Source organism: Leptonychotes weddellii, chromosome 9 (genome assembly GCF_054177405.1).
Source record: "Leptonychotes weddellii isolate Sample4059 chromosome 9, ASM5417740v2, whole genome shotgun sequence".
Lineage (NCBI taxonomy): Eukaryota > Metazoa > Chordata > Mammalia > Carnivora > Phocidae > Leptonychotes > Leptonychotes weddellii.
Genome location: NC_138377.1, coordinates 29962117 through 29985368, shown reverse-complemented (window position 1 = coordinate 29985368; position 23252 = coordinate 29962117). Strand labels below are relative to the sequence as shown.

The 23252-nt window shown below is 54.6% G+C and overlaps 3 protein-coding genes across 15 annotated transcripts in view; all 3 read left to right on the top strand.

Annotated features, from left to right (window-relative positions):
* LOC115942756 (uncharacterized) overlaps positions 1 to 23252 on the top strand; it is a 300514-nt gene that overhangs the window by 129250 nt on the left and 148012 nt on the right. The gene's annotated exons all lie outside the window — the stretch shown is intronic.
* Positions 1 to 23252, top strand: part of PLEKHH1 (pleckstrin homology, MyTH4 and FERM domain containing H1) — a 49198-nt gene that overhangs the window by 22245 nt on the left and 3701 nt on the right. For 3 of the 5 annotated variants that reach the window (XM_081829416.1, XM_081829418.1, XM_081829419.1), the window contains exons 5-26: positions 740 to 823; positions 2294 to 2375; positions 2465 to 3225; positions 6424 to 6502; positions 7153 to 7244; positions 9245 to 9395; positions 9612 to 9754; positions 10640 to 10750; positions 11650 to 11736; positions 12081 to 12242; positions 13196 to 13276; positions 13642 to 13824; positions 14220 to 14328; positions 15114 to 15226; positions 15802 to 15978; positions 16287 to 16384; positions 16861 to 17038; positions 17802 to 17957; positions 19039 to 19139; positions 19896 to 20037; positions 21200 to 21342; positions 21463 to 21592. In XM_081829416.1, the coding sequence (XP_081685542.1) occupies positions 740 to 823; positions 2294 to 2375; positions 2465 to 3225; positions 6424 to 6502; positions 7153 to 7244; positions 9245 to 9395; positions 9612 to 9754; positions 10640 to 10750; positions 11650 to 11736; positions 12081 to 12242; positions 13196 to 13276; positions 13642 to 13824; positions 14220 to 14328; positions 15114 to 15226; positions 15802 to 15978; positions 16287 to 16384; positions 16861 to 17038; positions 17802 to 17957; positions 19039 to 19139; positions 19896 to 20037; positions 21200 to 21342; positions 21463 to 21592 (3363 nt within the window). Of the gene's footprint in view, positions 1 to 739; positions 824 to 2293; positions 2376 to 2464; positions 3226 to 6423; positions 6503 to 7152; positions 7245 to 9244; positions 9396 to 9611; positions 9755 to 10639; positions 10751 to 11649; positions 11737 to 12080; positions 12243 to 13195; positions 13277 to 13641; positions 13825 to 14219; positions 14329 to 15113; positions 15227 to 15801; positions 15979 to 16286; positions 16385 to 16860; positions 17039 to 17801; positions 17958 to 19038; positions 19140 to 19895; positions 20038 to 21199; positions 21343 to 21462; positions 21593 to 23252 lie in introns of those variants that run through there. The other 2 variants (XM_081829417.1, XM_081829420.1) reach the window with 2 other exon arrangements.
* The window catches only part of RAD51B (RAD51 paralog B), a 780046-nt gene continuing 766723 nt past the window's right edge, over positions 9930 to 23252 (top strand). The window contains exon 1 of the mRNA XM_081829424.1: positions 9930 to 9933. The gene's annotated coding sequence lies outside the window, so the exon portion shown is untranslated. The remainder of the gene's footprint in view (positions 9934 to 23252) is intronic.

Sequence of the window (23252 nt, the reverse complement as noted above, 5' to 3'; positions counted from 1 at the left end):
CATTTTGTTTATTTAGCCTAGCCCTGATTTGTGGACACTTAGGTTATGTCCAGTTGTGTGTCTTTGGCTTAATCAAATAATATTGCAACTAATGATTCCTAACTAGTGGGTTTGTCAGGTCAGCGGTATATACATCTAAAACGTTGACAGATATTATCAAATTGCTGCCCAAAAAGGCTTTGCCAGTTTCTAGAAGAGGGGTTGTTGTCAACAGCCTTGACAATTTGGGGTAATATCAAACTTTTAAATTGTGTTGGTCTGATAGAGGAAACAATGTCTGACTTTTATGTGCGTTTTTAAAATTACAGTTAGGTTGAACAGCTTTTCATGGGTTTCTTTCCCTTTATTTCTCTTTCTGTTGACTTCCTGTTCATGTTCTTTTTGCAGGTATTTATTGGTTTGTTCATTTCAAATTAGCCATATTTATATAAGTCACCTGTGTTGTAAATCATCCCCCAGTTGGTCTTTTGATTTTAGGGGAACTTTTGTTTGTCATATAGTAATTTATAGTGACGGTTTAGATTCATTAGTCTTTTTTATTCATGGCTTGGGGGTATGTATCATGCTGAGGAAGGCTTTTCCCACTTTAAGCATATTTTTTTAAATTCATAAGTGAGTTTCTTTTTTTCCATCCGCCCCCCGCCCCAGTTGCTTGATACTCCTTCTCAGGGTTTCCCGCCTCCAGTCATTCACTCCACTGGTGATCACTCTGATGAACTAAGCCTTCCCTTTCTTGCAGAAGCAGATGAGAGCTGAAGAAGCAAAAGTTGTCCAGGAAAAAGCTGCAAAGATCAAAGAATGGGTGACCCTGAAGTTAGCAGAGGTAAGTGGAAAACTCATCTTAGGAAGCCTGGAGTGGACATGCGAGGGGGGTCCCTCCGTCCCCCAGCATTTTTCTTCCTCCTGTCTGCGGGGCCTTGACTGACCTTCCCTGTGTTAACCATTTGTCCTTCACTCAGCTTCAACACTGAGACTCGTCGCTTCACTTTTCCCTTCCTCCTGTCGCCCTAGAGCCCCTGATCGGCTTTGTGTTCGGGGAGGCGCCCCGTCAGTCTCGCCCTGAGAACACACACGCCCTGCATCCACCCTCTGCACTTGCCCTTCGTCCTCTGCGTTCTTCTCAACTGGTCTCCGTGGTGGTGGTCAAATACACGTGTCATTGACCCTTTTCCCCATTTTTACTGTACAATTCAGTGGCATTAAGTACATTCACAGTGTCGTGCAGCCACCATCGCTGTTTCCAAAACTTTCGTCACCCCAGACAGCAGCTCTGTGCCCAGGACTCACCAAGTCCCCGATCTCTCCATCTCTCATCCCCCAGCCCCCGAGAGCTGCCGTCCTGTTTCCCCCTCTAGTTTTATGGCCTCACTTAGGAAAGCTTGGGGCTAGAAGCTGCCATGCTACTAGCAACGAGAAACAAAGCAACCTCTTTCTAAACAAAAGGGAAAGGAATTGAAGTTTGGAAAAGAACAAACATCAACTTCTCTTCCTCTATCCCGACACAAGTGGTTCATGCCTGCATGGGTTATGGGGTCTTTTTGCCTCCCCGTCTCCTGTCACCTACTAGACTATGAGCTCTTGGGGTGCAGAGCTCATACCTGGTTTGCCTCCATATTTGCTGAAAGGTGCTCAAAAAAGTGGGCTGGATTTCCTTCAGAAGAAAATACAGCAACCACGCACGAGGGTGTTGTAGACAGTGTGTTGAGTTAAAGAAGCCAGACCCAGAAGTACGTACTGTATGATCCCATTTATACCAAAATGGGTACAACTGAGCCACTGCGTGCAGGGATGCGTGCCTGGACGATAAAACCTGGAAAGCAAGGAAGTGGGTCTGGTACACTTAGAAGAGTGGTTGCCTTCCGGGGGAGGAAGAAGCATGTGCCTGGGAAGGGGCGAGCCCAGGGCTGTTGGCAGTGCCGGCAAATTCCTATTTCCTGACCTGGGTGGTGGTCACATGAGCGTTCACTTCAGAGTCATTTGCCAAGCTCTTCATCGATGTGCTGTGCAGTTTCCTGGGTATGAATTCTAGTTCACAGTTAAAAAAAAAAAAATGGTATTTTGGAAAAGAAGGTGCCAGGGCTGCCAAATGGAATTCTATGCCAACCGAAACTGGTTAGCACAAAGGAAAGGGGGTAGGTCAGGGCTCCCTGGGAGGGTCAGCCCTGGATTGCTGGGGCACCAAGTGTTCTTTTTCAAAGATTTGATCTTTAAAAATGATTTTAATCTTGTTTTGAATTATATGCCCGAACCTGTCGGTTAAGTATTCTAAATCTTTATTTTCCTTTTTGCCCAGCTTGAGATGGAGAATCAGCACCTGAAGAGCAGTAATCAGCACCTGGTGGAGCAGGTGGGAGCCCTCCAAGATGCTCTAGAAGGTAAGCGGAACAGGCTGTGCGCGTGCGTGTCAGGGTGTGCGCTGAATTGAGGGGGCTCTCACTATGCCTGTTCTTCCCCCCAACCACAGCTCTTCAGATGGCACCTTCGGGGAAGCTGCTGGTGGCCGCCCAGGAAACCCCAGAGCAGGATTCTGCCCCTTCAGGGCCAGGGGCGCAGCCGGTAGGGCAGGACAGTGGTCCCCAGGCCCAGGGTGCCCTGAAGGCCTCTCTGCCTGCACCTTCCCCAGGTGCTCTGCAGAGCAAGGACTCTGGTCCTAAAGAAGGAATTTCCCTGGAGGATTCTAGTTCCATTGTGGTCCATCCTGGGGAAATAGCAGAGGCCAAGACCCTCCCACCTCATCTGGGAAGGGAGGGCTCTCCCCGCCGGTTGTGCATGAAGCCTCGCACCCACAGACATGGTTCGGCTTCCTGGGGGGAGGGCCTGGTCACTGCTCAGGGAGGGACACTCCCTGGGACGAAGAACTCTGCCAGGGAAGGTAGCCCAGGCTGCAGCCTCACGCTCCCAAAGGTGCGGGTCCCCAACACCCCCCGGGACAGCATCCAGCTGGTCAAGCGGCACTACAGCCAGCCCCAGGTGGGCCCTGAGCGCTTCAACCACGTGGTGAGCATCGAGATTGGGACCCTCTCAGCCCTCCACCCCTCCAGCCTTCCTGAGGCCGAGGCCCGAGCCGAGCTCCGGGAGGAAGCAGAGAACGTGGAGATGGAGGAGCCAGCCCCAGCGGGGAAGAAGGAGGAGAGAGAGAGCCCGAAGGCCCCCAGAGCTGAGCTGGAGGAAGTGGATTTGGGCAACAAACCCCCCACGCCCCCCCTGCACCGGTTTCCATCCTGGGTAAGAGGCAGTTTGTTTGCTGGGCGAGGGGGCAGGGGGCAGAGCGGCTCAGGGAGCACAGACTCACACGGAGCGCGCCAGGAGGCTCTGGGCCGCGTGGCCGACTAGCAGTGACTTGGAGTGATTGCACGGTGGCTGGCTCTCCTTTCGTGAGCATGCGCCACCTACCAAGCTGGGCGCTTGGTGCACATTTTCTCATCTAATCTTCTGGACTCTGAGGTTGTGCAGTGCGCTGGTACGGAGCTCAGGCCTCCGAATCAAACCACTGGGGTCCAACTGCTGATTGTGTGACCCTGAGCACGTTACTCCACCTGTGAGCCCTGGTTCCCCATCCGTGACTTGGGGATGACAGTATTTTATCGGGTCGTTGCGAGGATGGAGCGAGCGAGCCGGCAGGGAGTGTCTGCAGCCGTGGTTCACAGAATCAGAAAGGGCTGGCTGTCATTACCTGCAAGCCTTCGCCTCCTTATTGTAATACTGGACAAAGGACACGATGGCCGGTGGCACTGCCTCAGAATCAGGGATCTGGGGTTGGGGACACCGAGGAAACAAGACCAGAGCCCGGTGATGGCTACGCGAGGTCATTCTTTATTCTCTTCATTCCGCTTTTGTGTCTGTTTGGCATTTTCCGTGATACTGGGGGGTGGGTGGACCTGGATAAGGCTGCACAGGTCAGTGTGGAGGGTGAGACAAGATTCGGGGTGTGGAACGTGTAGCTCAGGGCCCAGCACGAGCACAGGACCCCGCGTCTGTGCGAGCCGAGAGGTGCTGTCCCCACAGACTTGCGTCCTTGCCGGCGGCCATGGAGCAGCTCGTGAGGGGCTGGGCTTTCGAGGTGGGCCTCGCCGCCCCCAGACCCGGCTCCAGCCTTCTGGCTGCACTGCCTCTTGGGGGACATCAGAGAGCAGATGTCCCTTCTTCCTCGTGCTCAGACCCCCGGATGCTGCTATGGTGGGAGACCTCTGAGTGTCCGGCTCCTGGCAGCACAGGGAGGGCGTCCTTGGGGGCCGTACTTCAGGGCGACACCGCCTTTCATTTTCACTGCTGCCCAGGAGACCTGCCTTTTCAGCAGCACCTTGCCAGGGGCTCCGTTTGCAATGCTGGCGGCCCGGGAAGCCTCAGCGCTACAAGCACATGGGCCATGTCTTAGCAGTGCTTGCTGACCAGCCCTGATGGCCGTAAGGGGGCCCGATGGCCGGAGACACAGCCACGCCTGGGAGCGGGGCCGCAGCGGGGGGAGGCCTAGCAGGTCTCCCCGGGCCGGTCCTCAGGCCTTATGCTGCTGCTGCCCTGTCCCTGAAGCTCTGGGGTCATGGGAACGCCACATGAGATGCTGCCTCCCAGAGATCAAGGGTGAGGTGGAGGGGCAGCGGGCAGAGAAGGAGCGAAGGGGCAGGCGGGGCAGCAGTGGAGCGGATGTCGGCAAGGAGGGAAGGGCCAGGCCAGGCTGGACCACCGTCAGAACCATCCCTCTTCTCTTTCATTGTTGTAACTACAAACGCTCTCGAATCCTAAAGCAGAGGTGGGCAGTGAGGGAGCATTCGGGTGAGGGATGTGACAGGAGGCCTCAGCAGGTGGTACCAGAGAAAAGTGCTGCTCACTTCTGCCATTTGGCCAAAATAGAGCCGTCCACCATGATGCCTCCGAGGAGTTCTTGTGTTCTGCCTGTACATGTTGAGTGTGGGTTGAGGGGAGGGGGAGAGAGACCCAGGGGAAAAGGGAGTGAATAAATACAGAAGATGCTTCGGACGACACTTTTCCTATGGGGCATCGGCTGAGCCGTGGGGGTGAAGGTGTGAAGGGTGTCGGGTCTTCCCACAGCCCCTCCCTGCTCTCAGCTGGGGCCCGGGACCCAGCAATCGGCCATACCAGCTAAGGGGGAGTTGTCTCCTGTTCACGATCCTCATTGCAACTTGCTCCTAAAAAAAACTCCGATAGGTGCCCACCCTCTCTTCTCAGGTGGGACCATCTGAGGGGAAATCAAGACTGGGAAAGGAGAGAAGGACATTTCTCAGTCAGAGGGAGTCAGGTGTACTGATCTGCCAGTTCAGAGCGTGCAGAGCCCTTTTTCGGTTGATCCTCAAAGCAACCTTGTGAGTTGGGCAGTGGATAACTTTTGTGAAACACTCCCACATCTGTTTTGCCTAAATCCCTCAGGCTTCACTTGCATGTCCTCTGTGAAGTTAGAGGCCTGACCGTGGTTGAATTCCATGATCAGCACTAGCAGGAATAATCCCCTCCTGGGACCCCCCTTCCTCGCTGCTCCTCTATCTCTTACCTCCCACCATTCCGCTCAGCTCAGGGGAGGTCCCACCCAGCCCTCCTTCCCCCACATACCCAGAGCTGCTGCTCCCTTCTGGGGGACACCCCAGTAGCACCCCACAGCCCTTCCAGCACCCCCCCAGCCCCGCTGCCTCCCTGAGCCAACCAGGCCCACCTGCCCTAGTCCTTGCGACTCCCCTGTCCCCTGAGGGGGTCTTTTTTTCCCCTTTACCTTGAGTGGAGAAAAGAGATGGGAAAAGTACCTGAGGGGCCTCTGGGTTGTTTGATCAAACCCATTAGAAAAGCTCCCTAGGCCTGTGGGCCTGCTTCAGACCCAGGAATCCCAAGGGGTCAGGGAGGAGTTGAGGATGGGGTTCTCGTCCATGTGTCTTCTACAGCAGGGTTTAGGGTCCTGGGTGAGCTTAGGCAGGCTTTGCAGGTTGGGCCTAACCATGAACATCATGTTGTTACCGTAGGAAAAAACTGTGTCCCAGTTTCCAAACAACAGGCTTACAAAAGGGCATGCCCTTGCCACGGGGCTCCCACTTCCTCATTATCAGCACCCCAGCTTTGAGGGGTGAGAGCCTGAGACCCAGGGCCTCTAAAATGGGTACGATTCAGAGAAACAGGTCACTGACCCCCTCCTCTTGAACTTCCTTGCCCCAACGGAAGGGTGGAGGCAAGCGAAGGAATGCCTGTCTGTTGGATGCTGATTATGTTCCAGGTGTCAGATGTTTACTGACAGGTGAGCATTACCCCCACGTTAGCGCTGAGGAAAAGGACACTCAGATGTAACTTGCCTAGGATTACTCCAGCAGTAATTGGCCAAGGCTGGATGTGGACCTGCGTCCACAGCCATCCTTCTCCCTCCACACTCAGGAGAGGCTGGGCTAGGCTCTGTGCTGCGCTCTGACCCTCTGGGACCTTCCATTCCAGGAGAGCCGGATCTATGCTGTGGCCATGGCTGGCATGAGGCTCTCAGATGCATCTCCCAGAACTAATGCCTCCTGTTGCGGTGAGTCCCAAGTGAGCCCCACATGCTGGACAGGGTGGGCATGCAGGGAGAAGACTCTTAGCAACACCCAGGGCCAGTGTCACTCAGCACCCAGTTCCCTCCCCCAACAGGTGAGTTCAGTGAAAGCACGCAGCCGGGCTACCTAGGAGGGAAAAGGAAGCTGTGCGTGTTTCGCTCATCACTTACAGGGTGGGCGTGGCCTTTAACAGGATTGTAGCCAATTACAGAGCTGGAAGGGACCTTAGAGGCGGGGCCCTCCAGCTCAGCCTCCCACCTGCAGTGGCTTCCGGTCTGTAGTGCCCAGTACTGGGGGTGGGAAAGCTCCCCAGTGCATTGATTTAGATGAGCTCCCTGAAGGAACCGCATCCCTACCCTCTGGCTTCTGAGTCAGCTGGCCCGCCACTGAATCCCCGGTGATGTGAGCTCCAGAGTCTCACGGTTCGTAATTCACCTTCGCAAGAGTGGGACAGAAGAAGTCCCTGGCCCCCATCCTAAGGACAGCCACCCCACCTGTCACCTGGAGTGCTCTTTCAGGGAACACTATCTGCGTGGATCTCCTCCTCAGTCTGCCCAGGTCTCTGCCTCCCACAGGCCCCTGAGTGAGTTATGGCACCTGAGTTAATCTCATCCCTCTTCCCCACCCCCTCCAGCTTCAAGCCCTCCTGCCCTTGCGTCCCCTGGGCCTTTCTCTGGCCTTGTCTACAAGAATGTCACCGTGCCTGTCTACACAGCCCTGAAGGGGGTAAGAAGCTGCTGTCTGTGGTGGGGGTGTTCCATCCAGGAGGCCCCTTGTCCATGTAGTGGCTCCAGTGGGGCTCTAGGGTCAGGCTTCTGCACACACAGGACTCTGGGCAGGGAGCTCAGCTACCATTTATATGTCATTTTATTTTTAGTATTTATTAGATTTTTATTATAAAAATTGTATGTTTACAAAAATTTGAATCCATATGATCGTGGGCAAAGTGAAAAGTTAAATGTTAGACCTACCCCTGCTTCGCCTGTCTTCCCCATCTTTTTACATGTCTGTCCCGGGAGGACTCCTTCCAGAGTATTTCATACGTGTTCAAACACATATTCCCATGTATACTCTCATAATATCTCTGCGTATTTTTCTTTGGGTATTAGTTGGCACACGATATTACATTAGTTACATATCTCTGTATTTTTTAACAAAAATCAGCTGTAACTGCAACATAACGTTTGCATACATATTTTCGTCTCCTTTTGTTACTGTTTTTTTTTATTTTTTATTTTTATTTTTTTAAAGATTTTATTTATTTATTTGACAGAGAGAGACACAGCGAGAGAGGGAACACAAGCAGGGGGAGTGGGAGAGGGAGAAGCAGGCTCCCCGCAGAGCAGGGAGCCCGATGCGGGACTCGATCCCAGGACCCTGGGATCATGACCTGAGCTGAAGGCAGTCACCTAACCAACTGAGCCACCCAGGCGCCCTGTTTTTTTTTTTTTTAAAGATTTTATTTATTTATTTGACAGAGAGAGGTAGAGGCACAGCGAGAGAGGGAACACAAGCAGGGAGAGTAGGAAAGAGAGAAGCAGGCTTCCCACCGAGCAGGGAGCCCGATGCGGGGCTCGATCCCAGGACCCTGAGATCATGACTGGAGCTGAAGGCAGTCGCTTAACCAACTGAGCCACCCAGGCACCCCTTGTTACTGGTTTTTGTGGCCAAAACAGTAATACTTTGTAAAACTTTTTATAGAAGAATCAAAGAGCCAAAAGTGAAATTTTCTTTCACATTGCTTTTCCCTAATTTCTAACCCCGGAGGCAACTGTCATTCATGGTTTGGTGTTTATTCTGTGAGGCTCTCTCATGCATTTACCAGTGTACTGACAGATACTGTCTGTGTCCGTGTCCCTGTCTCTCTCACACACACGCACAAACACGCACGCACGCACACACCCGTGCGCATGCCCAACGAGGATCATTCCGCCCCTTGCTTGTTCGCACGACTGTGAGTCCGATCTCCCGGCCGCACCTCCGTGCACAGCTCTGCTTCCTCTTATAGGGCCGTCCGGGACCCGTTGGTGTGGATGCCCCATAACTACCTTAATCCGCCCTCCACTGATGGACAGTTTAGGTCCTATCTCTGTTTTTCTCTACAGTCAGTGTTGTGATGAACATCATTGCGCAAACACATCTCTGTGCACTTAAGTATCATGTATGTGTATTTCCAGAGGACAGAGTTCTAGAGGGGAAATTTATGGGCGAATGATAGGCATGTCGTAAATTTTGGCAGGTAGTGCCAAGTTACCTTCTAAAAGCCTTTATCACGCTACAGAGTATCTTTTTCCCCGCACTTTCACCAACTGTTGAGATAGTCTTTTTAAATGTTTGCCAACTGAGATGGCCTGTTTCCTTATCGGCAGACGACGTTTAAAGGGCCTGTCTCGGGCTTGGCCCGCAGGGCATTCTGGCCCCCTAGTGGCAGGAGGAAGGGTCACAGCAGCCGTGTACTCGGCCTGGATGGGGCAGGTCCTTTGGGGACCAGAGAGGATGGCGTGTGGGGGGCGGGAGGCCTAAGGAGAAGGATGGAGGTGAGGACACGAGAGTAAGGTGGAGACAGAACAGTTGTCTGGAGTGTCCCAGGCAGATGATGGCACCCATGTGCCCCGACAGGCCGTGTTGGCCACACCCTGGGCCCCAGGAGCAGGAGTACCAGTGCCCACAGGAAGGGCCATGTTCTGCAAGGTGAGCTGCAGTGGGGGAGGGCACCTGTCTTGCAGAGAGCCACGCAGATCAGCACTGTGCCTTTTGTGGACGAATCCTCTGGGTCCGATGATGACCGCAGCTCTCAGGCGAGTTTCCGAACTTCGGTCCCCTGCTCTGAGTCCAGGAAGACCAGCGGACTGGGCAGCCCCCGGGCCATCAAGAGAGGTACAGGGGAGGGAGCAGGAGGGTGCAGGGCAGCAAGCAGCCCCTCTCCTCCTCCCATGGGTGGGCTTATCCAGGGCCTCCTGCTTGATCTCTGCCCATGACCCTCAGCTCCAGACTCAGAGGTCCCGGGGTCGGTGAGGAAGGCTCCTGCAGCTCCTAGGCTGTGTAAGCTGGGGAGGTCTGGGACCCAGGCCTTGACTCCTCCTCCCTTGGCAGGCGTCTCCATGTCCTCGCTGAGCTCGGAAGGTGACTACGCCATCCCCCCGGATGCCTGCTCGCTGGACAGCGACTACTCCGAGCCAGAGCACAAACTGCAGCGGACCTCGTCCTACTCCGCCGAGTGGCCCGGCCTGGGCGGGGTGAGCCAGGCAGGATGCGAGCCGGCCTCCAGCAGAGGCTGCCTGCCTGGAGCCCTCAGCCTGAGACGAGGGGTCCTGGGGCATGGTGAAGACGGGGGCAGGGGGGCCATGACAGGTGCGAGGCTCCAGGGAGTGGGTTGGGGGACAGGCAGGTCCTAAGTCTGGTACACACAGACCCTGTGAGGAAGGAGAGGGCACCCAGTGAGCTCCTCATCAAACCGGGAGTAGCCAGTGGGCTTTCCCATGGCGGCCCACCGGCCCCACACATTTCCATGTGTTCTCACCCTGGAATGCTGAGAGCAGACATTTATGGGGTTCTTACAGAGTACCACGCACCGTGCTCAGTACTCTTCATGCCTTGTCTCATGCGTCCTCACCATCCTCTCAGGATGAGGACCCCATTTTCTGGATAAGAAGCCCGAGGCTCAGAGCCGTGCTGCAAACCCACATCCCTCATTCCCCAGCCCTCTGCCCCAGCCTGGCTGATGTGTCCCTTTGTCCCCAAACCTCCCCCTCCCTTCCTGCTGCCTACCATGGCCTTTTCCTCCCCTTGGCGTGGCTTTGAAGGGAAGCTGACTTTTCCTTCCAAGGCCATTTTGGTCTGGCTCTTCGGGACGCCTTCCCTGACCAGCCTCTCCCTCATGCAGCCCCTGACGGGGCCACCTTGCTTTATGCTAGTTCTCTCTGAACCCTTAGCAGGGCATGGTTACATCTAGTAACCATCTAGCTACATCTAGTAGCTTCTCAAGAATTTGTTTTTAATTGACAACAAAGCAGTAACTTAACGGGGCCATTTTGGCTTGTATGACGTCTACAAATCCCAAGTGATTCCCCCTTTCTGTCCACTCCTCTCCCTCCTCACCCCGTACTCTCTCACCCCTGCAGGAGTCATTGGAGAAGTCAGGCTACCTGCTAAAACTGGGGAGCCGGGTGAAGACGTGGAAGAGGCGCTGGTTTGTCCTGAGACAGGGACAGATTATGTACTACAAGTCCCCGGTGAGACCCTCCTCCCCCAGGACAGTAGTCAAAAGGACCCCAGCCCAAACTCAGAACTGTGCAGGAGGGGCTAGAAGAAGGGTCGGTGGGGCCCACGGCCAGAGGGCAGAGGTCTGGCAGGTGCGGAGAGGCGGCCTGGCTGGGCACCGGGGGCTTTGAGCCTCACATGGGACCATGAGGCTGGTCACTGGTTCTTGGAGTGAAATCAGGCACAGAGCAGGGAAAGGCAGTTCTAGATGAGTTGGCTTGGTGATTCCTTCTTACTTCAGAAGTTGATTTCTTTGAATTCCTGGTCCCGTAAAATAATTGTTCCCAGGTTGTCCTCACATCATCTGGGTTGTTCTAACAGAGAGCCCATCACCTCCTCCACCTCCTTCCTGTACAGTTTGGAATTAGGGAGCCTTGGATGTTGAGATCTAGTTTGGCAGGACCTCCTTGGGGAACCAACATTCATGGTATAAAGAAAGCGAAAAGGCCATGTGTCTGGATTCCGGGCCCGTATCACTCAGTGAGTGGGCATGCTCTGGCTGATAAGTAAGGTGTGCGGGCACACTGGGAAGGGGAATGGTGATGTGTATGCTACTTATTTGCCGCACTTGGTGTAAAGGATGTAGTAGAAAGAATTTAAAGGCTTTATAGCTCAGTAATAACATGGTGGCTTCTGATCCAATGTTAAAGGCTCAATCTGTACTTTTTGAGGCCTGGGTCAGACCCATGTCTCTAATCGTTGCTCCATTTAGCTAGAACTAGGATCCAGAAGAAGTTACCCATCATACCATAGCCCAGGAAAGCTTGGGAATCACTTTCCCCTTTGCCTGTGGCCTGGATTAAGATCTGAGGGAGAATGATGTGCTCTGGGAAGGCTCCTACCGTGTTCCTCCCCATTCTTGTCTTTACAGAGTGATGTCATCCGGAAACCTCAGGGTCAAGTGGAACTGAATTCCCGTTGCCAAATTGTTCGAGGGGAAGGTGCACAGACATTCCAGGTGGGCAGGCTCTTACCAGCCAGCAGTTTGGACAAAGAGGTGCTGGGTTTGGATAGGACTAGGATGGAAGCAAAGCTGGGGCAAAATGAGCATGTGTTAGAGACGTGTGGACGTGACTCTAATTTGTGAGTACCAGGAGGGAAGAAGAGACTGAATGTGCGAGACAGAGTGAAAGTAGCAGAGACGGAGAGAAGAGAACAAGGGAAAGAAGAGAGGGAGTCCCAGGGTGGGAAGAAGGAAGGCCCAGTGGGTTCAGAGATCTGTGCCACCTCAGAGCCCGGTCCCTGGCATGCCATCCTGCCATCTCCCCGCCCCCGCCTCCGCCTCCAATCCCTCCTCCACAGCTTATCTCTGAGAAGAAAACCTATTACCTGACGGCGGACTCACCGGGCCTGCTGGAGGAGTGGATCCGAGTACTGCAGAGCCTGCTGAAGGTCCAGGCCGTGGGGCCTCCAGCCCCGCCGCGGGGTGGCACCAAACCCACTGTGAAAGGCTGGCTGACCAAGGTAGGAGAGGGGCTGGTGAGGAGGACCGCGGGCCTCCTGAGAGGCTGGGGAGCCCTAGGCGCCCGAGTGCGGCCCTCCTTACAGCCCGTCTGCAGGACTTGGCTCACGGGATTGGCAGGTGGGCCTCAAACACGGTCTGACCACTCAGAGTGTGAGTGAGTGAACACAGAGATCAGGGTTGTGAGCACCACAGCTGTTGTCAGGACAGGAGGGAAAGGACCTATTTTGAGGTTATTAGGAGTTATTAGGAGTTATTAGGAGTTGCTGCCCACCCCCACCTGCGCCCACCGTGCCTCAGTATGAATAGTGGGAAGCCGTGAGGTAGGCGAGGCAGGTGTGGCCACTCAAAGACATCAGATGCCAGGCCTGCCCTAAAGGTGTTTGAGTTAGGACTCTTCTGGCTATAAGGAGCAGAGAAGTACTTGTTATTCTCAAGAAAATGGAAGTAAACAAGGAAGCACATGAACTAGGCCAGAATGCCATGAGGAAGCAAAGCCACTTGTGTGAGCGAGCTCGGTGCTCTTGGCTCTCTCTCTGCCTCCACTTTCAGTCTGTGCTTGAGTCAGTCTCCTCCGCCTTTTGTGCACCTGCTGTGCCCTCGTGATTTACATTTGTCCGGGGGCTTTAGCCCCCCATGCATGGCCTTGCCCCCCCTCCTCAGCATCCTTACAGCTGTGTCCGTATTCCTGGGACAGGACATCTGATTGGCCTGGTTAATCTTTTAATGGCGTGTGGTGCAAGGATGGATGGGGTGTCACAGGGTACACGCCACGGACCCTCCATGTGAAAGGGCCGGTCCTGTTAGTAGGGCACCTGGGTGGCCTCTCCACTAAGGACCTGAGTTTGACTGGGGGTTCTGAGACCTGCCTTCCTCTGGCTTCTCTTTGGCAGTCCTGGATTTACTTCTGGGATTACCTGGTTCTAATCACTTGGTCTTAATTTCTGTCTTATAGGTAAAACATGGCCATTCCAAGCTGGTCTGGTGTGCTCTTATTGGGAGAACCTTCTACTACTATCGAAGTCATGAGGACAAGGTACTTCCTGGCTTCCTGACAGCACCCACTCTCTGCTTTCCCTAGACCACATTCCTGTGGCTGCATGTCCTTGATGGAAGGCCCCAGCTTTTCTGTTGACCCCACCTCATGCCACCACAAATGTACAGAGCTGGCTGGGTCCCTGTAGCCTGAATGGTCAGTGTGCATGGCCCACAGATTCTACCCGTAGGGTCTGTCTGTGCTTCTCCAGGCAAGCCTCAGCCAGGGAGCTGTAGTTAACCCCCCTCATTCCACGACCCGACCACATCCATGATTCCCAGCCCAACAGGGCCTGAGGGTTCAGAGAGAGGAGGCTGCCCTGCTCGCTGCTGGCTCTCCCATTCATGGAACGCTCCTGTCCACAGCGACCCCTGGGCCATCTGCCTGTGCGGGACGCGCACATAGAGGAAGTAGATCGATCCTGTGACTCAGACGAGGACTACGAGGCTGGAGGAAGCCGGCGGTTGCTCTCCTCCCACCGCACCCTGGCGATCCACCCCCCAGAGCACAGCCCCACCTACCTCCTCATTGGCACCAAGCATGAAATGGTAAGCGAGGGGGCTGGGCCTCCATGGCCTAGCTCTGTCCTGTGATTCCCATCTTCCCTTCTCTCTTCCCCAACCTCCCCAGGTTCAAGTTTCTTTCCTTCCTGGACATTTTGGCAACTAGCATTCCCTGATTGGGACTATTCCTTATAGTGAATTCCCTCCCAGGGACCAGTGTCTCTCCACTGGGACCATGAGACAGTGCCTCAAGCTTAGAAACTTGGGTTCATGTTGCCTGATCCCAAGTCTTTCCTCTTAGAGACTGGTGGCCTTGACTTGTGCCAACCAGACTAGCCTAGGCTCACCCTGGGCTTGGCCCCTTTAAGGAAACTTCTCCGGAGCCCTCGTCTCCATTTTTCCCACTCCAGTCTCCGCAGATGGCTTCCATCCCCTTCTAGGACACGTGGCTGTACCACCTCACCGTGGCTGCAGGGGGCAGCAGTGCTCGGGTCGGCACTACCTATGAGCAGCTCATTGGAAAACTGATGGACGGGGAGGGAGACCCAGGTAAGGCAAGGGGGGCCATCCCTGCATGGGTTGGAGGGTGGTGGCTGGGTGATGGTTGGTCAGAAACCCAAAGAAAGCATTTCTGTACCCCGAAGCTGTTTTAAAACCGTCTAAGCCATAGAAGGACATTCCCATCCGAGCTCCAGAGCCCCTGTTTCTGGTGAAGATACTGAGGTGACCAGGCTGTATCTGGGGGAGTTGATTTGGGAACAGACTTTCCAGTGACCCAGGTCAATGTTTTACTTCGCTCACTCTGGGTTTGCCGGCTGGGCCAAGGGTTGAGGAAAGAAGGTAGCTGGCGCATAGTAAGAGTTTAACTCATGAACGAAGCCTTCATTGGGATTAGACGAACCCAAGCGTGGGGTGTTAGCTCCTGATCCTCAGGACCCCGAGGAGCTAACGGCACACGCCACACACCCCTTCCCTGCTCCCCCGAGACTTGCCGACGTCAGGCTGATGTGCGCTCTCCATCCAGACCCGACCCCGCAGGGAGGGACCGCCCTGCACACACACGCTTGTGCTCAGATACCCACAGCACACGTACTCACCCCTGTTGCCGCCCTGCAAGCAAAGCAGTAGCCACTTCCTGTGAGCCATGCTTGTGAGCATGCTCGAGGCAGGGGTGCCCTGCGTGCCCCGCCCTCTGTGGGTATAAACCCAGCGCGACTCTGTGCCTGGACAGTCCGTCCTTGTCTTCCTCACAGATCCAGGAGGGGGTGGGGGTGGGAGGCAAGTGCCCTCACCAGCGGTAACCGCTTCCGCTCTCGGTGCTGTGGTTCGGGCAGATTCCCCTCTCTGGAGGCACCCCATGCTGTGTTACAGCAAGGACGGGCTGTACAGCTCCCTCACCACCCTGCCCTCGGAGGCCCTGCAGACGGAGGCTCTCAAGCTCTTCAAGGTAAAATGGGAACGGAGCGCAGGCCCACCAGCAGGTGCCCCCTCTCTGTGGGCCAGGCTCTCCCCGGAGCAGTTTGCCCACCATGGGATGCCGGGCTGGAACCCATGCGGGTAGGGGTAGCTCACAGAGGGATCTGAGTGGAAGGGAAAGAGTCCCTCCGGGTCCTCGCCGCGGCCTGTTACGGCAGGGAGGCGTTCACGGCTTCCTGGGGAAGAGCCAGTGAGACTCCCCTTGAGGCACTCCCCTCCTCCTGGAGTGAACAGCAGGAAGGGCCAGGTTTAGGTTGCTTCTGAACCTGAGAGAGTCTGACCCACTTTGTGTCCATCTGAATATTCTCTTAAAAAAATGGATGTCTTGCTTATGTAACAGACACGTTTAAAGAAGGCAGGATGCTTATCCCAAAGTAGCGGGCACAGACGCCCTCAGGCAGTGGCAGTCCTCCCTCTTAGAAGGTGAACCAGAGCGGCCCTGGGGGGACGGCCCTGGGGGACAGAGGCCCAGTCCGCCCACTGTCACCAAGGACACTAACCGAGGGGCTGTGGGTCTGCCCGTGCCCACCATCCTTGCCCGGCCAGTCCTGCCAGCTCTTCATCAACGTGCCCGTGGAAGCAGCCTCGGTGGACTACCACGTGTCTCTGGCCCAGACGGCCCTGCAGGTCTGCCTGGTTCACCCCGAGCTGCAGAGCGAGATCTACTGCCAGCTCATGAAGCAGACCAGCTGCCGCCCGCCTCAGAAGTGCTCTCTCATACAGGTGAGCAGCCCCGGGGCAAGCAGCCGACCGGAGCCACGGGGGGACTGCAGGGGGGTGGGGGGGGGGGCACGAAGGTGACGGAGGGGGCTGGGCAGGCACGCTCTAAGCGTGGTAGCCCGTGGGCTGCCTCCGTATGGCTGTGCCTGGTTGGATCGTGTGATGGACGAAGCGTGACCAGGTTGGCCATCCTGGCGGCCACAGAGGGTTGGGGGGGGAGCCCTGGTTTGGAGAGTGCTGCGGGCTCGGTAGCTCAGGGCTGTGCGGGCTGCAGAGCCAGCACCCGCCCCATGCTGCCTGTGCTCCCGCAGTGCTGGCAGCTCCTGGCTCTGTGCGCCCCACTCTTCCTGCCTCAGCACCACTTCCTCTGGTACGTCAAACAGCAGCTCCAGCGCCACGCGGACCCCAGGTGCGTGAGCGTCCTTTCCCGCTGCCCGTGCATGGGGAAGAGGGCCCCGGGGGCGGGGGGGGGCCGGACTGGGAGGGACCAGGCCGCCCTGCCCCTGAGGCTGGCACGGTGGTCACGGAGACTTCACTCGTCGCTGTGTACCGGAGCGGGCACGTGGAGTCTGGCCATGCCTGGGTGGCTCTGCACACCAGTCCGTGTACGCATGCATGCTTTGTGGGTGTCCCCAGATCATCCCCACATTTTCATGGTCTGTGGCCCCGTTCTGGCTTCTGGAGAAAATATCTGTGTGAGCCGCCTGCAGCAGATAGACCCTGAAAGACAGATGAACACCGCAGACCAGAGCATTTGGGGCTTTTCTCACCACCGGCCCCGCTGCAGATGGGGTCTCGGCTGGGTCAGGGTCAGCGGCCAAGGGGTCAAGGTAGCAGGGATGAGTGGATTCCCTGGGATCTTCTTTCTTCCCCCTGTCTCTTTAGAAATGAAACTGGCCAGTATGCCGCCTACTGCCAACGGGCTGTGGAGCGGACGCTGCAGACTGGGGAGCGGGAGGCCAGGCCGTCCCGCATGGAAGTGGTGTCCATCCTGCTGCGCAACCCCTTCCACCACTCCTCACCCTTCAGCATCCCCGTGCATTTCGCCAATGGGACTTACCAGGTGAGGAGGCCGCGCTGGCTTCCCTGTCCTTGGTCCTCTCCTATCCCTAGCCCAGAGAACACCTTTGGGCCAGGTGGGTGCTAAACCTCCTTAGGCTTGGCAGCTTCTTCTTTTTTTTTTTTTTTAAAGATTTTTTATTTATTTATTTGCGAGAGAGAATGAGAGACAGAGAGCACGAGAGGGAGGAGGGTCAGAGGGAGAAGCAGACTCCCGGCTGAGCAGGGAGCCTGATGCGGGACTTGATCCCGGGACTCCAGGATCATGACCCGAGCCGAAGGCAGTCGCTTAACCGACTGAGCCACTCAGGCGCCCAGCTTGGCAGCTTCTTAATAGGCAGACCAGCGGAAGGGTGGGCCTGGGATTTGGAGATGGGGGTGGGACCATGAACTTCGTGTGGAGGGAGAAAGGAGCTTGAATTGCAAAAGTGCTTCACTGTTTGGCACCTGGGACGTAGATCTTTCGAAGCCACTGCGTGAACAGGGAAGCTGAGACATTGACCGAGAAGGTGGCGGGACCAAAGGCCTCCAAAAGCATGGCGGCAAAGGGGCAGCAGAGCTGCTGATGCCAGCTTACAGCGGGCGGGCTTGTCCCTGAAGCATGCACCCTCTGCACGTGACTAGGGAAACCAGCTTCCTTCGGCTTTTGCATTTGCCCTTGCTCCTTGCAGCCAAGCCTTCCCACCTTCCAGACTCACAGCCCTCCACTAGCCCTAACAAGCTCCTCTCCGGAAGTTTCCTCTGGGACTAACCCCTCTCCCGTACAGGTGGTCGGTTTTGATGGCTCCTCCACAGTTGATGAGTTCCTCCAGCATCTGAACCAAGAGACCGGCATGAGGAAGTCCTCCCACTCTGGCTTTGCCCTCTTCACAGACGATCCTTCCGGCAGAGACCTGGAACACTGCCTGCAGGGGAGCATCAAGGTGATGGCCTCCCCACTGAGCCAACTGAGCCCCTCCTGGGATACCTCCAGGCTTCAGGGTTTGGACGGTGGGGAAAGAGCCCCTCTGGTGGGTGCCTTCCTATTCCACAGACTGTTAGGTTGGGAGCCCAAGGTGCTCCCCTGGCCAGAATCTGTGTCATCCGAAAACCTACCTGTACAGGCAGAGAAAAGTTGTTTTTGCCCTTGTCTCTGGAGAGAATATCCCCATATCCCCAACCCCCGCCCTCGAGGGGCTGTGCGGTATCCAGGGGAAAAGCTGCTTCTCAGCTTGGTGTAGGAAGGACAGGGAGGCTCTTGCCCCTATACACACGCAGAGGTAGACGGCCATCCCCCTGGACCTGCTGATATGTGTTGTGCACTGCACCTCATTCTTGCCCTGGGTGCCAGGGCCTCTGCCGTGCTTACAGGTTCAACCACATTTTAAGCAGGTAGATCTATGTGGCGCGTCTACAAGTGAAAGGCCCTTGAATGGGATTTAAGACCTATCTTGTCTGTGGTCTGGGATTAGTGCCATGGGGGATGTTAAGTGTTTGTGGGAAGTGTTGTAGTGTTGATGAGTATGAGGGTTTTGGTTCCGTGTCTGTTCTTCCTATGGCAACAGGACAAAGGCTCCTCCAGTCCTTTACCGTTCCCGGAACTACTGCACGCGTGTCCTCTTTGTAAACGTCTGCGTGTCTGTAAGGCTCAGTTACACAGTAGGCCTCCGGGTGTACTTGTTGAAGAGAATAGTGGTCGGTAGAAGGGAAATGGAGCTGGTAATAGGAGGCCACGGTTTTTGACGGAGGCCTGCCTAGCCTCTGGGGAGGCCCCCTCAGGTGTCAAGGCCAATGGGGGGCAGCATCTCAGGCTTTCTACTCACGCCATGCCCAGGGCTCTACCGCTCTGTCTGGGGGGTTGTTGTAAGACACCTCTGGTCCCAGGCGCGTGAGGCCTGCACGGCAGCCTCCTGATGGAGGACAGTCACTCGACTCTGCCCTACTGCTCTCCCTGGGTCCTGCCCCTGGTGGGACCTGTACCCCTCCTCAGGGCCTTTTCTGACTGTCCTCTCCTGCCTGTTTCAGATCTGTGATGCCATCTCCAAGTGGGAGCAAGCCCTGAAGGAGCTGCACCCTGGCAAGGCCGAGGGTGGCACACGTGTTGTGAAGCTGATGTACAAGAACAGGTCCCGAGCGCCGCCCGAGGGGGAGGGGGAGGGGGGCACCCATCACTCGCACCCTCGGGCCTGTGCCGGGCAGAGAGCGCGTCCGCAGACGGCACTGTGTTGTGGGCAGTAGGTGGTGGCCCAGGCTGGCTCTGGTGATCCTCGGTGAGACCCTGGGTAGCTCAGGCTCTCGGTCCCTGAACTGCATGTACACACACACACACACACACACACACACACACACCTGCCAGGAAAATGGACCACCCTTGTGGGGTGGCTGCACGGGTTCCACTGGAAGAGTGAAATTTTGTATGAGCGCTAGATATTTAAGGCTCAAGAATAAATAGCTCCTGTAACAATTCCAGCAAATACAGAAGTAGATACCATGATTTTTTGTCCATTTAGATAAGAAAATCCCATCCCAGGTCTGTCTCCAGGCACATGATTTCCAGTATTCTCTTGGCATCTTGAACTCCTCCGGTTCCCTGAGAAGCTGTGGCTCCGGGGAGCAGACCCCCTCAGCAGACCCAGCAGGGCAGTGGTGCGGTCAGGTGTACTCGGGCCGCTGTTGCTATGAGCGCTCACAGCCCTGTGTCGGCCCTGGGTCGGCGCTGGGTCGTGCTTAAATTTTTCTGGAGGCAACAGAAAATAGGCTCACAGATGGTATAAAAAGAGTAGTTTCTTTCTTTGGAAATCAAGATAAACAGATGCCAAGATGACCTCATCCATTTGGGATCCCAGCTGAGTCTTGGCTGCTTCTCGCCGTCTTCCCTGCAGGCTGTACTTTCGGAGTCAGGTCAGAGGGGAGACGGAGCGGGAGCGGCTGCTGCTGGCGTCCCAGACTAGCGGGGAGGTAGTGGCAGGGAGGTTTCCTGTCAACAAGGAGCTGGCTCTTGAGATGGCTGCCCTGATGGCCCAGGTAAGGTTCTGTTCAGGAACTGGGAGGATCAGGGCACCATCTTTGGACTCACAGGGGGCATGTAGCACACAGCCTGAAACAGGAGACTGCAGACCCTGCGGTGCCCGAGGGGAGGGCGGCCTGGCTGTCTCTGGCTGTGGAGGGAAGCTGACTCCTCACCATCACAGCCCTTCACTGCAGATAGAGATTACATGCAGAACTCTGGACATGGAATGCAGAGCCCTGCCCTTGAGCACTGGCCACCTTCCCACCGTGAGATCTTGGCAAGTCACTGCGGTGGTCTCTGCCTTAGTTTCCTTCTCTGTATACCGAAAACAAAAATGCCTCCCTGCCCTCCCCCACGGGGTTGTACCATGTACTTCAGTATGCTACTGAAATGATGTATATCGCGTAACAGATGTGATAAGATTTGTACTTACAACTGTAAAACATTGTGAGTAGAATCAGGAAGAGGAACGTACATTTGGACTTCCACTCTTCTCCCTATTACCTTTAGGAGGCTGTCTTGCCAGAGGTATCTGGGATGCCCTCGGGGTTCCCATGAGAGAGGAGGGCCTGAATCTACATGCTGGAGAGGAAGGGGAAATAATAGTTGACCTTTATAATAATAAACATTTGCTGAATACTCCATAGAGGGTTCTCTGCTAAGTATTTTATATGTATTATCCCAGTTAGTTCTTATCCCCACATGAGGAAATTGAAGCCCAGAGAATTTAAATAACTTGCTCAGGGTTACCAGGCCAGCAGATGGCAGAGCTGGGATCTGAGCCGGGTGTGATTCCAAAGGCCACATTTGGAACACTGCAATACTCTAGGATCTATAGTATCTTCAGTTCTGGATCTCATATGTTTGGATTAGAAGCCAGAAGATCCATAGTTTTCCCTTGCCTGTCACTAATTAACTGTGTCTTTGGATAAGGCACTTAACCCCCGCTGTAAAAGTAGAGTGGATGTAAATAATAATCGAGGACCATAAGGTGGTTTCTCTAGTGTCTGTGAAACTTGAGATGAAGGGTCTCTTCACAGAAAGTGTTTTCACATCCATCCACACCCCATCAATGAAGTGATGAAGTGATGGTTTATTTCACCTCTCCAGCAGCCCCAGCCCCACCCCACCCACCTTTGGATTCTTGACTGCTTCTTCCATGTGCTTCCAACCCAGGTAGAATATGGGGACTTAGAGAGGCCCAGCCCACCAGGCCCTGGGAGCACACCCCCTGCCAAGGTTCAGCATCACCTCCAGCAGGTCCTGGACAGGTTCTACCCGAGGCGCTACAGACATGGGGCACCCCCTGAACAGCTGAGGTAGGCTGCAAGGTCTCGGAGGGAGTTGCTGTGGGAAGGCAGGGGCTGGATGGCCTCAGAGCTGCAGTGAAAACCTGTTGGCATCTTACTGATCCATTTCTCTCCATCCATCCAAACCAGGCACCTGGCAGATCTGCTGACCACAAAGTGGGCAGCCCTGCAAGGCTGCTCCCCTCCTGAGTGCATCCGCATCTACCTGACAGTGGCCCGGAAATGGCCTTTTTTTGGTGCTAAGCTCTTTGCTGCTCAGGTAAGTGCCGATGGTTTGCAGGGGAAGGAATGATTACCACACCCTCAGGAACGTGCCCTAAATTTGTCCTCAAGCTACTACTCCACATCTGGTCCTGTTTGAGCCAGTCCAGGCTGCAGGGCCCGCCTGCACGCTAGCAAAACCACCAGGGGGCGCTATTTCTCCACCCGTTTCTGGCCTCCACTTTCCATGGTCCAGAGCAGAGTTATGATCACTGCTTTTGGGCCAGGATGATTTCTGGATGACCTTCATCTTCCTTCCTTTTTTTTTTTTTTTTTAGATTTTTATTTATTTATTTGTCAGAGAGAGGGTGCATGCACAAGCAGGGGGAGCGGCAGGCAGAGGGAGAAGCAGGCTCCCTACAGAGCAAGGAGCCCGATATGGGACTTGATAGGATCCCTGGGATCATGACCTGAGCTGAAAGCAGGCAGACGCTTAACCGAATGAGCCACCCAGGCGTCCTTTAATCTTTCCTTTTTGACTTCTTTCTCAGTGCTACCCCTAAAGAAAAAATATAGGACCAACTAATTCGCACACAAGCGTTCAAACTTGACATGACAACCTCAAGAATACTTTCATTTTTAAAAAAGAGTAAAAGAATAATATATAACCTAAACAGATACATCTCTACTGACTTGGCATGGCCACAGGGGACTCTTAACTACTCGGGCAACAGTTAATTTCCCCTGCATGAAGCCCAGGTGGCCAGCAGTAATTTCAGCTGGAACTTTTCTTGGCCAGGTGTCTGGTGTGCATAACTTTATTCATAATCACAGTATCATGTCCTCAAAGCTGGATCATGATCCTATTCACTGACGGTATAGATTAGACAGTGGACATTCACTCATTCATTCAGGAAACAATTGTTGAGCTACTAGGTCTCAGGCACTGTTTGAGATTGCAAGAGATGAGCTAATCAGATACCATCCTGGCCTTAGTGGAGCTTCCCGTGTAGTAGGGGAGATACACGTTCATCAAATAATCATATTTATTCTTTAAATACACATGTAAGTTATTTTACAAGCTGTCCTAAGTGCTTAAGAAAGGAGAAGTATTGGGGTGTTATAAAGGCATATAACAGGGTACCCTGGGACCCTCTCAGTCTGGGAGGTTGGGAAGAGCTTCTGAAAATGAGGACATGTCCATCCCTGTCCCCAGCCTTTTGGGTAGGAGAGCTAGGAAATCTGGATTGCCCTATTTTAGGTGCGGCCGTGAAAATTAGTCATACCAGGAATTGTCCACCAAATAGCCACTTTTCTCACTAGTAGAGCCTAAAGCCCAAAGGATTGCATTCTTACTTTCCTGTTTCTTTCTCGGCCCGTAGGAAATTGGCTGAACCAAGATGCACTTCAGCCGGGAGAGACTGTGGGTTTTATGCTGTCAGTTTGTGAGCACTAGGAGAACACAGCCCGTTCTCTGTGCCCATGACCAAGCAGCTGGGGCTGGCCTTGTTCTGCAGCAGAGCCTCCCAACCAGTGTACTGTGGGTACTCCTCCCCTCTCAAGATGGTAATTAGGTGGCCAGAGCCCCAAGGCCAGATGTCTTCTGTTTACTTCAGCATGCTGTACAAATACCATCTTTCATGTTTTCCAAGATAAAGGTTGGAAATCACTGCCTAGCAGATTCCTTGATGTGCCTTCTTCCTCCAAAAGCTCTTATT